This window comes from Scophthalmus maximus, chromosome 9 (genome assembly GCF_022379125.1).
Source record: "Scophthalmus maximus strain ysfricsl-2021 chromosome 9, ASM2237912v1, whole genome shotgun sequence".
Taxonomy (NCBI): domain Eukaryota; kingdom Metazoa; phylum Chordata; class Actinopteri; order Pleuronectiformes; family Scophthalmidae; genus Scophthalmus; species Scophthalmus maximus.
This window is the reverse complement of record NC_061523.1, coordinates 17878152-17890000: the sequence shown is the minus strand read 5'-3', so window position 1 is coordinate 17890000 and position 11849 is coordinate 17878152. Positions and strand designations below refer to the sequence as shown.

At 43.6% G+C, this 11849-nt stretch overlaps 1 protein-coding gene across 3 annotated transcripts in view; it reads right to left on the bottom strand.

The window, feature by feature from the left end:
• The window catches only part of glra4a (glycine receptor, alpha 4a), a 36678-nt gene extending 25111 nt beyond the window's left edge, over positions 1–11567 (bottom strand). For 2 of the 3 annotated variants that reach the window (XM_035650528.2, XM_035650529.2), the window contains exon 1: positions 10571–10778. In XM_035650528.2, coding sequence (XP_035506421.1) covers positions 10571–10638 — 68 coding nt within the window. In that variant the 5' untranslated portion in view covers positions 10639–10778. Of the gene's footprint in view, positions 1–10570; positions 10779–11465 lie in introns of those variants that run through there. The other variant, XM_035650530.2, reaches the window with a different exon arrangement.
• Between the last annotated feature and the right edge of the window lie 282 nt (positions 11568–11849).

Sequence of the window (11849 nt, the reverse complement as noted above, 5' to 3'; positions counted from 1 at the left end):
AGTCTACCAGGGATGTTCTGAATCATAACCATAAAGGAGGCAGCTCAACAACGATGCTTTTTGAAAAAATATATCAGTTTCTAGTTTCACTTGTGCTGCTTAAGTAGAATGTCAAAGCCTCAAAGTTCATTATTGAAAACATCAGTTTACAAAACACTGTGACATGATCTTCATCCAAAAAATGGAATGGAAATTTAAATATTTTTCATTATATGACAACTGAGCAAACTCCACCTTGTGATGAAGCCCATTTCATATAATTGAAAACTCCGGAACAGCCACTATACTGAGAAGACGTTGAGGGGAGATTTTTTGTTGTTGTTGTAAAATTATAAAAGGTTCGTTGAAATAAAGTGTGACGAAATTTGTTTTCGTCTGTCCTAGTTTATGGCACCAGTCACAAACCCCGCCGACAGTCAGTGCAGTCCAACACAGAGCTGGCGGTTAAGCAGACATGTCCTCGTGTTTTTCCGATTTTAAAAACCCACAGGCGAGACAGACACTGGCTCTGTGAGATTTCCTCAGAGGATCAAGTCCAAGAGACAACTCGGGCACTGCTCCATTTGCTTTGTGCACTTTTACCAGGGCGATGTCTTATTCACAAGAGCCTCTTGGGGTGCTGGACACGCAGAGCATGTCTCGCAGTTTCCTCCGAAGAACAAAGGCACATGGCTGTGGTAATCCTGCAGCCTGTTAAGGAAAAAACAAGTTCAGACAGTCTACGAACTAATCCTGTTTGACACACGCTGATGTGCTTTCTCCATGTCGTACTACCAGGTGGATTTAATTACTCCACACAAGCAACAAATCCTTCCAGCTTTCACTAGAACTGAAATGCTTTTGTGGTTGTTTGTGGTCCAAAATGTCTCCGGTTTAACTAGCCGTACAATTGACAACAGCCTAATCCCAGGGCCATCAACAGAGTCCATGACACGTTTGTCGGGCGCACCACCCCTTTATTGAAAAGCAAACATTTCTCATCCAAAGAGGAGAGCCACCGGATTTGACAGGAAACAATGTGGCCGTCCCGTGGGAACATGCAGACAAATGGATGGAGTCTCAGTGGTCAGGCACCAAGGTGAATACATTTACAGACTCACATTGTGTCTGTTCGACACGATAAAAGAGACGCGTCTCCCGCCCTGTTATGGATGGTTAGAAAGCGCCGAACCTAATGTGTGGCCCGAGATAACCGGGAACAAAGTATGGCCATGCATGGCTAAAAGAGAGTGTGTCACCAAGCGCAAAATCACTATAAAATTACGTCTTTTTTGAAAATCAGCCCAGACATCCAAGTGTCCTCCAAAGAGCCATAATACAATCTCACATTTATTTATTTTTTGATCGCAGTGTCACCGTATCTTTACTCAATGTCAATGTGACTTCCACTTTGACGTCATTAAGACTACGGCCTTTAAATATTAGCTGGCTTACCTTGAAATAATGGTTTCAACTGTTTGACTGACAGAGGAAATTTTACTGCCTTATGGCCACAGAAGCCTCTCTTAATGGTAAACTTTTATTGGCTACGTTCTGTTACCTATCATATATTTTATACATGGCAGTAATAATATGTCTAAACTGAAATAGTCTGGTTATGACCTCACCAAAGGCAGGTACAAAAGCAAAATCAACAATGGTGCCAAGAAAACGTCAGTCATTTCATTTATGGCTGTAAAATCAAATGCATCCACGAGGGCTAGACTTTACATTACTACCATGCAGAGAAGTATGAACCATCTTTTGTCTAGATTGACATATGAAACTTATACCCCACAAATTAATTATTAATCAGGGACCTGATAGGACCTGATGGATTTGAGCTAAGCCTGGTTTGAACCCATGTATCCTGATTCTTGAGTCTGGTTTCAGCTCCTGAAATATAAATATTACTTTAATACATCAGATGTTACGGTTAACAGATTAAATGTTTACATGATAAATATCAGCCAATACCGACTAACATAAATTCAACAACTAACATGAGTTTGTCCTTTCAGGGGAAAACAAATGTCTGCCAGACCATTGATTGACTCAAGGAAAGGGGGAAGGGTTAATTAAAGGATCATTCAAGGCTCTAATAGACTTACTTTGTGATGAATATGGCCCAGACTACTTTCAGGTTTGCCATACTGGTAATGTTTAAATATTTAGTATCCCCTCTTACATCCATTTAATTAAGAGAAGTGCGAAACAAGGGTGTTCACCCTGGCGCCCATTTGTTTGCTGTTAAAGCATTCATTACCCGCAAATAAATAACATGCAAAATACTATCAATAGCGTTTAAAAGAAGGGAAAGAATGGCTTTTAACAATGGCATTGTCTTTCTAATCTCACCTACAGCAAGACACAAACTTCCTGTCAGCAAAATGCTCTGTGAACAAATAGGTCCACTGGCTATTAACTGGGTTTAACAGCAGTTTGTTTAATGACATCCATTTAAACAGTTCTGTCCAAAATGAGACTCACTCGCAAGATCTGTAGCTCACTTCTAGGAATCCACGAAGCAGTGATGTCCTTCTGCTTCAGCGGATATAGGGGAATAACAAGACTGTGAGGAGCTTGAACATTTCTAAACTTTGACATCATAAATAAGGTTTACTTTGGAATGCTCATGGTTGCAAACTGCAATTATTTAGGAAAAACATCCCTGGTAGAGAGACCAACCTTTCAAAACCATCATCTCTGCATACCGAAACAATCCAAAGTCTAATGTGGCTTAGCAACAACACATTTCAGAACTCAGACAGTTGTGTTCTACTCTTAAATACAACTTTGGATATCGTCATTGACAGCTCTCGTGCTTTTTTTGAGCACAGTATGATATCATCACACGGCACTTCGCTTGTCAAGGACAACTAGTCATCTCGCTAATGTGGGGAGAAAAAAATCTCTGTCAGTGATCCAGAGGTCAGAGTGAAAGAGATTTGTGGAGAAACATGATCTGTGAGTGTTTTACCCTTGAATCAGCTTAACACTGTGTACAAAAGAGAGTCACCTGCAGGCCACTAATGGCAAACGGACCACTTATATCACAAAGTGTCACACAGTGGTGACCTACATTGTATACAGCCGATATCAGTACAAAGCTTTCTTAATGGAAACTTGATGACGCTACAAGATATCCTGCTCTTAAGACAGAAGGCACTAAATATTAGTACTAAAATGTACTTTTAATTGCACAGCTACTATACCTTACACAAAGCAACTATGGACATCAAAGCCTCTCTCAAGCTTTGTGCAATTGCAATTTGGTTCGTCCTGTCGTGCGTGTGTGAGTTAGATGAGCCATAACATCAGGCATAGTTCATTCAGTATGTAGAGGAATTACACAGGTGTGTGCTTTGTATCCCAACACGGACCACTCTCATTTCATGCTACTGGAGAGGAGAGACCCCTTTAATGCCACTGTGTTATTGGACGAACACAGATGTAACTGAGTTTTCATCTACAGTAATCCTCAATCTATACTTCAATATCTTAACCTGAATGCTGTCATATACTGAACTTTAACCCAAGCGCAACAGCCAAAATGACAGATGAAAGATAATTGGTCAGGCCGGGGTTAGGGCATGGCAGAGTTACTGACTAATATGCGTAATATGCTCCACTACCGTTAGCTTTAGCCTGCACTATTTGGCTGATAAATTACAGGCCTATATAATTACAGATTGATTGCAGCATGATCGTTCTAAATGCTTCGGTTAATGAGATTTTGATTCCATTACAAAGGAGATCTTCAGTGTGATTCTACCACAACCCACAGTTTCTTTTTGTCCAACCATTTATGATGAGGTTTGTTTGTTTTGGGGTGTTTTTTTTGTGGGCGTGACTTTATCTTCTCCCTGAAAGTGAGGTTTAATCAGCATGGGCGGCACATGGTCAGACATAATAACATGATGGAGGGTTTCATAATGGGCCCCCACTTGATGTTCCTAATTGCATAAGGACCTTCCGCGGCGAACCTCAGAGCCAAAGTGCTGCTCTAGTCAATAAGTGGCCAGTTTAATCTGCCAGGGCCAGAGAAGAAGAGTGGCGGGATCCACTTGATTGCATTACACAATGTGTTACTAGTGACCAGACTCACATTGTGTGTTACGTTGTTTTGCCGTGTGCACGGACTGAAATATTTTGAGTCAAAGAATCGTTTATGTTCTTAAACGACACTGGACTCCCTATCAGAATTCCAAACTGCCCCATTACTGAGCTTCCTGACCTTAATGATGTTTTCATAGTTGCGTTGCAACTTTGTTTTCTAATGGTGTTTTGGTATTCGTGCCTTTACATTAAAATGTATCATTATTATTATTTCTTATTATTCTATGTATTTGCAGGCAGGACTGTGGTTTTAGCCCTGTGATAGGCTGGCGACCTGTCCAGGGTGTACTCCGCCTCTCGCCCAATGTCAGCTGGGATTGGCTCCAGCCCCCCCGTGACCCTTAAATGGATAAAGCGGTAGACGATGGATGGATGGATGGACTGTGGTTTTAAAGCCACTGTGAATCCACCTCAACCCTGCACCTCCACAATGCCCCCACCTCAGCTTTCTGCCTGGTATTCCTCAATTAGTCAGAGCAATTAATTTCATTTTTGACTTACTAGAGCACGTGCTGAAATATCTTTTTGCCAAACCGACAGTCCAACTGTATAGTTTGGCCACTTTCAGCGACTCTATGATTAATCAGCCTTACATCATGAATAGTAATTTCATCCATTACCATTCTAAAGCTATTAATTAGAGCTGCCTTAATTTCTTGAATTATTGCCATAGCAAAGACCTACATCACTGTCTCTTACTGTCTCTCTCTTTGTGTTGCTGTTGCTTCAAATCTTCTTCCATTGCAGTGTACAGGTTTGTGGCCTTGAGGCATATTCATTCAACTCAGTGCTTTCTTTTAACCCCGGGCCTTACATATTTACGCTACACATGTTTGAGGCCAGTGATGTGCAGGAAGCACAAAAAACAAATCTGACTTAAGCCTCTGTGAATGGATGCTGACAGGTTTTGGTGGTTACCATCCATGACCATTGGACACTGTTGCATTCGCTGGCAACATATTTGCAGACATTAAAAGTTTACTCTGAGCTGATGTGCATCAGTTACACTTCATGATGCATTTATTATTCAGTGGCTCGGCGTTTTGATTTCTGCTGGCAGCAGAGGCGTGTCACAGCCACACACAGGTTAATGTGGAAAAGGAAAAGCCGGTGAGAGATATCTCATCCAGGACAATGGTGGTGAGATTCTTACCCAAAGAAAAGAGAATAATAAAAGAGAATTGGCATGTTTCAGGAGACATACACACTCAGGACAAAACCACTTTCTTTATCCTCAGGCATCAGTGTCCCAGTGAAAATCACTCATCACGTGTGGCAAAGGAGATTGTAATGCACGTTTCATATGGCAGAAACGGGGGAAAGGTCACATGTGGTTTGATTGAAATGGGCTGAAAACCATCAGTCACATCTCTCAGCTCGGGGTGTCAGCCTAACACTGGAGGTGCGGGCTGACTGCTACAGACCATCAGTAAGCTGTCACCTCCACCACATATCCAAACACAAATTTAATGTCAGCTGAAGCAATGGGCATGTCTGTGTCAGACACCTCTTTCTTGTCAGGGATTTTAGATTAGACTGACTGTGACTGTGTGTGTGTGTGTGTGTGAGTGTGTGAGTGTGTGTGTGTGTGTGTGTGTGTGAGTGTGTGAGTGTGTGAGTGTGTGTGTGTGTGTGTGTGTGTGTGTGTGTGTGTGTGTGTGTGTGTGTGTGTGTGTGTGTGTGTGTGTGTGTGTGTGTGTGTGTGTGTGTGTGTGTGTGTGTGTGTGTGTGTGTGTGTGTGTGTGTGATTTCCTCATGGCAAATTTATAATCAGGAAGAAGTGATGCAGTGACTTTTTTTTCTCTCGCTGCCGAGACAGTGACTATACAAAATTAAACTGGCTGTGGGGAAGAAAAAAAACTCCTGACATTACTCTGAGAATGAGCAGAATAAAGAATGACTTGTTTTGAAGTTTTATTTAACAAGCTACAATTAAATCCTCAGCATATCCTCACAGGAGTTTAAAGCTTAGTACGTATAAATTCTTTTATTTCTCTTTTGATGAGTTTTCCTTGTATCCCTAGTCTTCATATTTCATTGTTAAGTATACCACGACTGTTCGAGGCGGCGCTGGCTGTGGCGTGCGAACCGTCTGTTCGACTCTCGTCCCCTGCCTGGTTCTCATTGTGTTGTCATTAACTCACGTCAACATCCCATCTGTCCTCCTTTTCACGCTTCCTTTTCGCCGGCACTCCTCGCTGCTCTTGTCTGCGTATCAGCCAAACGTGTGGGGGTCTCCTGTGTTTTCAGAAAGGATAAGAGACGCCCCCAAAGTGCCTGTGTGACACTGTGTCGAGGTGAAATTGTTTCCCCCCACTGTTGTGCACAATTTACCTTTTGAAAAAGATTAACAAGTGCAACTCTGCATGTGAACTCGAACCTCATCCTTATTTTTATGTTATTTTTTCAATTTAATTTCTACTATGGTTTAATTTCAGTTTAAACAGTTTAGGCAAAGGGTATGCATTTCTCCGCTTGGGTATTTTTTGTCCCGTGAAAATCAATTCACAGGCGGAACTGACATTTTCCCTTGTCTCCTCTTATGCACACATTATTTAGACACAAACCACAGTTCCAACTCCTTGTGGGTTGTGAAACGCTTAAACTGAAGGGGCGCACAATAATTGCGGTCCTCGTCCCTCCACTGTTTACTGGCCTGCAGATATTACTTTGCTGTTGCAGATACTTCGAGACCAGAAGGGACCACCATCAGAATTTCATTAAAACCTATCACAGAATGACTGTGTCCTCGCGCCAACAACTGAGCTTTGGAAGTTGAAATTTGTGTCTGCTTCTCTCTCACAATGATTCCAACAGGAACATTTGCCCCTGCTGTTGAACAGGTGTTTCTTGACACCAGTAATTTCAGCTGGACATTATTAACATTTTTTTTGTTCACCATCTTAGCAGCTGGTGCGGCTCATTAGGTTACACGATGACTTCGGTACAGAAGGTCAGGGTTCTATTCCAGGTCATTCCCAGTGTGCTACCTGCAGCGATGACTGTACAAAATGAAATATAATGTAACCTTTCTCCTTAAGTAAACCCTAGTCACCATACATTTAAGTTTGTGATGCTATATCTTGATTCAAAATCAGTGCCACATATGCATAGCCTCCAAGTAGTTGCAGCAGCTTTAAGGCTGTAGTGAACTTCATCCAGGCTTCTTCACAAATGATGTGGATCAAGAGACTTGGTGATGTAGTGACCACCCTCGGAGCTTCTTCTCCCACCTTCCTGTTATCGGGACTGTACATCATCTCATTCAATAAGGAGTTATTGCAGAGAGAAAAAGCTTTCCCAGGTACCTTACCTGTCAAGTCTGTCAGCTGTCAGCCGCAAGCTTGACATCTCACTTAGCAGAGGGATGAAAGGTTCGCACAGTTAATTCAGAAGATATTTGCACCATTGACTCGCCTCTCGCAACTGCCTGCAAACCATTCTGGATCACATTGCAACTCTACACTTTAACAATTGGGAATGTTATTTTTTGTTCAATGTAGGTACAAATGTTGCTTCGCTTGCCCTCCAGTGATTAAATGAGAAGGTTCCTGTGCTCGAGGACAGCTGTCCTCAGAGACCTCATTTGGTACAAAATGTTATCACCCCCTGCTCCTCACACTGACCAGACCCACTCCCAAACGGTCTTCCTCTCTCGCACTTTACGCTCGCTGGCTTGCAAATTTTCTTTTCAAAAACTGTGCAGTCACTGGAAAATGTCTCAAACTGGGAGCAAATTTGCCATAAAGTTATGAAACACCACTGATATAATGTCTGATAACAACCGATTTGGCGAATGAATGCACCCTTAGTAGGGCTAATTATCTTTGACCAACCTAAAATGTTCCAAAACAGCAAAGAGTTTCCTGCTAAAAATAATCTCTAAATAAGAGATTGTGTTTTATGAACACATTTTTAAACATCGGTACAAACTAGAAAATCTTAAAAAGGTGTTGCTCATGGTTGTTCACGTTCTTCAACATTCATAATGTTCACAAATTTCTAAAGATGTCCCTTGCGATTTGTTTATTTCGATAATTCTGCTACTTACACACTTTCTGAAGATGTGAAGACTTATGTTTTTACGATCAATATACAGCCATTGTCTGATTGAAATAATTCCTACAATAGGCCTCTTGCGAATCTACTTTTCTCTTTCACAAGTGCACACATGATCAAGTGTGCACCCAACAATCAGGCACGTGAGGTCCGAGTTCCACCGGATGATGAGCCTTATTCTCTGATATTTCCTTATCTCTCTGATATTTTCCACTGAGAGTCATGATCTCTCACTGACTGGAGGCAAGGACAACAGGGATCAATTCACTGCACTGCACACTCAGTTTGCCAACGAACAGATTGACATCAGATGACCAGAGGAGACGGATGTATCTGCACAAGAGTCTGGCAGTGATTACGCCTCGCTGCCATTCAAATACACAAACTAAGTGCACAGGTGCTTATTATAGTGTAGTGTAAAAAATTGAGTTCCTCAATGTTGTTGCCCCCTACTGACCCTGCAAGTGCCCAGATATGAATTTTAATAAATAAAAACAAATAGGCTCCAACGGTGTGATTTCTTTGGCTATATAAATAAAACTTTGGAATTTGTTGTAAACATGTTTATATTCCTCAATGTAACATGTCTAAAACTGAGTGTATCAGCACCAGTATCTCATTAATTATTCAGATGAATCAGCCAAAATCAATCCAATGTAAACGGGGAAAAGCGAAGCGGAAAATTAAACTAGTTACACCAAAACAAAAAAGTGTGATTATTTAAAAAAAAAATCCTGCTGAGAAACAAGTGGCAGAATAGTTGCAGGCCAACAGACAGATCCAGGGCTTCGTTTCAAGCTGAGATTCAACTCTAACACACTTGAAGTGTTGCAGCATACGAAATATGACACACGCACGCACGCACACACACACACACACACACACACACACACACATACATACACACATACACACGCACACACACGCACACACACACACACAGCCGTCCCCCTCTCCGACTGTGATATGAACTTTGTTATTTATCACACCCTTCGTTCCTGTTTCTCATGACAGCCGTCCAATCTGAAACGTATCACACCGATCCAGCTTGTGGACTATTTTACATGACAATCCTCCCCCCCCCCCAACTTTTACAACACTTCCAGTCTCTCTCAGCCCCACCAACCCCCCAACTAATCTCCTCTTTCCTATCTGTACCATTTTTTTTCTCCATCTCCCAGGCCCGTCCCCCACTTTACCAATCTCCCCGCCACCTCCAGCTAAATGAAACGCCCTCTCGCATTTCACTTCATCCCAGTTTGCTCCGTTCCCATTTCCAACCCCCCACTCCCCCCACCCCACCACACGCCTATCAGATGCTGCCTGTCTTTTACACCTGCCCATCCCGTCCCCTTCCCCTCCCCTCCCTCAGCCCCTCTCATTCCCTCCGTACATGGCGAGAGGAGAGGGGATGCTGTAGGGGGCGCGTCTCATTTCTCAGAGGAGGTGCTGTGGGGGGCGCGTCTCATTTCTCAGAGGAGGTGCTGTGGGGGGCGTCTCATTTCTCAGCTGCTGCTGTAGATTGACTGCTCTCCAGGCTGCAGGTTCACGGAGTCATCCCGGAGCTCTGCTCCGCTCCAGGATTATGCAGATCCCTAATTCCCTCTTGCTCTCACACCCGAGGGTGGCAGGGCATGAAACAAGGGAAAAGGGTTTCACTGCAAATAAAAGTTGTTTTTGTTTCTGTGTGTGTGCCACCAATGGGAGAGAAGGAAAGGGGTAGGTGGGATTAGGAAGGAGTAGAGAGAACAGGGAGCTGGGTTGTTCGTGGTCTCAGTGACCCTTACCCTAAATCTAAACGCGTATTTCTTTGCTCCATGTCTGGGGGGGAAAAAAGAAAACTGAATCCAAAACGTTTATTGCGCTGCATGACAACTTTTGAAAGTTGCAGCGTCGTGGACGAGGCGACAGCTGTTCGCCTTGTCGTCGGGGGAACCGTCAATCATCCCGTGAACGTCACGTCGCTCACTGGACACGATTCCACAGGTCGTTCCGCGTCTTTCAATCGTGCGCAATTCATGCGAATAAAGGCTTATTCATAATTTTCCATTTATCTCCGGTTTAAAAACCACAACCATAGTGTTGATTTCCGAGTATGTCAGTTTGATTTGTGCAGGACGTTCGTTTTTTTTTAAACGCGTGCGCCGCTTTACAAGAGGATGATGAGTCGTTTATGATCTTATTAATAACATTGTGGGTGAGAGCAGATATGTCATTCGCACCAACATTGCGTCCACGCAGTGAGTTGAGAGGGGGTTGAAAAGTATACGTGAAATGACAGACGTGATGTGAACAGCCAGCAGCGTCTTGTGGTGGAAAAGTTGATGAGAGAGACAGAGAGCAACTGGCCACAAAGAGGAAGAGAAGAAGAAGAAGAAGAAGAAGAAGAAGGGGCTGCATGGTGCCTCCTCACCTGATAAAGCCTCCTTGGAAAAAGCAGAAAGACAAGACATACAGAATCCGAACGACCCGTGGGAGCATCCTCTGGCTGCGAACTAAACCCTGCGCTCGGTCCCGTCGAAAGAAAAAACTTGAACAAATGAATTGTCGGCAAATCAGATCAAATCCAGTGAGCGGCTCGTGAGCGAGTGTCGGAGGAGGAGGAAGGCATCGTCTCTCTCTCTCTCTCTCTCTCTCTCTCTCTCTCTCTCTCTGTCTGTCTGTGATCCGAGAGAGAGTCTTTGGGGGGGGGGGGGCTTCTCCCCCCCCCACCACCTCAGTCCGCCAGTGCGTCGCTGATCGGGAGGGTCCGGCTGCCAGTCACTCTGTTGCTTTTGTTGCTGTTGTTGCTGTTGTTGTTGTTGTTGTTGTTGTTTTTGGTGCATTCCACCCCCCCAAAAAAAGAAAAGTGGTTTGGATTCAAAGCAGCAGAAGCTCTTGCTTGGATGGTTTCCTTGCGTTGCTAGGCAGCCTTAATTGGCACGGAGGGAGAGATGGCTGAGATGATGCTGAGCTTAATTGCATTGTGTTGAACACACACACGCACGCACGCACACACACACACTGGTTGATGACCAAAAATGTCATGTTGGAGGAGGAGGAGGTTCTCGGAGAGGCTAAAGATAAGACGTACATTCATTCGTCCCACAGTGGGGCAATGTGGTCCTTACAGCAGCACAGAGGACAGAATATAGCATAAATGGCAGAATATACAAAGAAATTTAAAGACATTTAAAAAAAAAAAAAAAAGCCATATGTACGTACAAAATATGACAAAATATAAATACTATATACGGAGCAGTAGCAATGGCTGCACATGGTGTGTGTTTGTCTGTAGGAGTGCAGCCATTGGGACTGGGCTTACTCACTGTATGGTCCACTGTATGGGCTGTGTCCCAATTCAAGGGGCCGCCGCCGCCTTTGAAGGCTTCATTCTGAAGACGGGTTGCGTCACAGCAGCTCGACTCGACTGTCCCCATTTTACTTCCTTCGCACGCGGCCGACAAACGTGTCCGCCCTTTTTACGAGCCGCTCAATTGGTCAAGTTGTGACAAGACCACCGCTCGGCAACATGAATGCTGACGTCGACCATAGACTGTAAAAATAGATGTAGTCATCCGGGTCTGGGAAGTGAAGCCAATGCGGAAGTACCTGAAAGCCTGTGTCCTCTCGAATCACCAGCAGAGGGCGACTCCACTGGTTGCAAAAATAAGTCAGTTTCTATGCGACTATCACTCTACTTTATTTGTGGT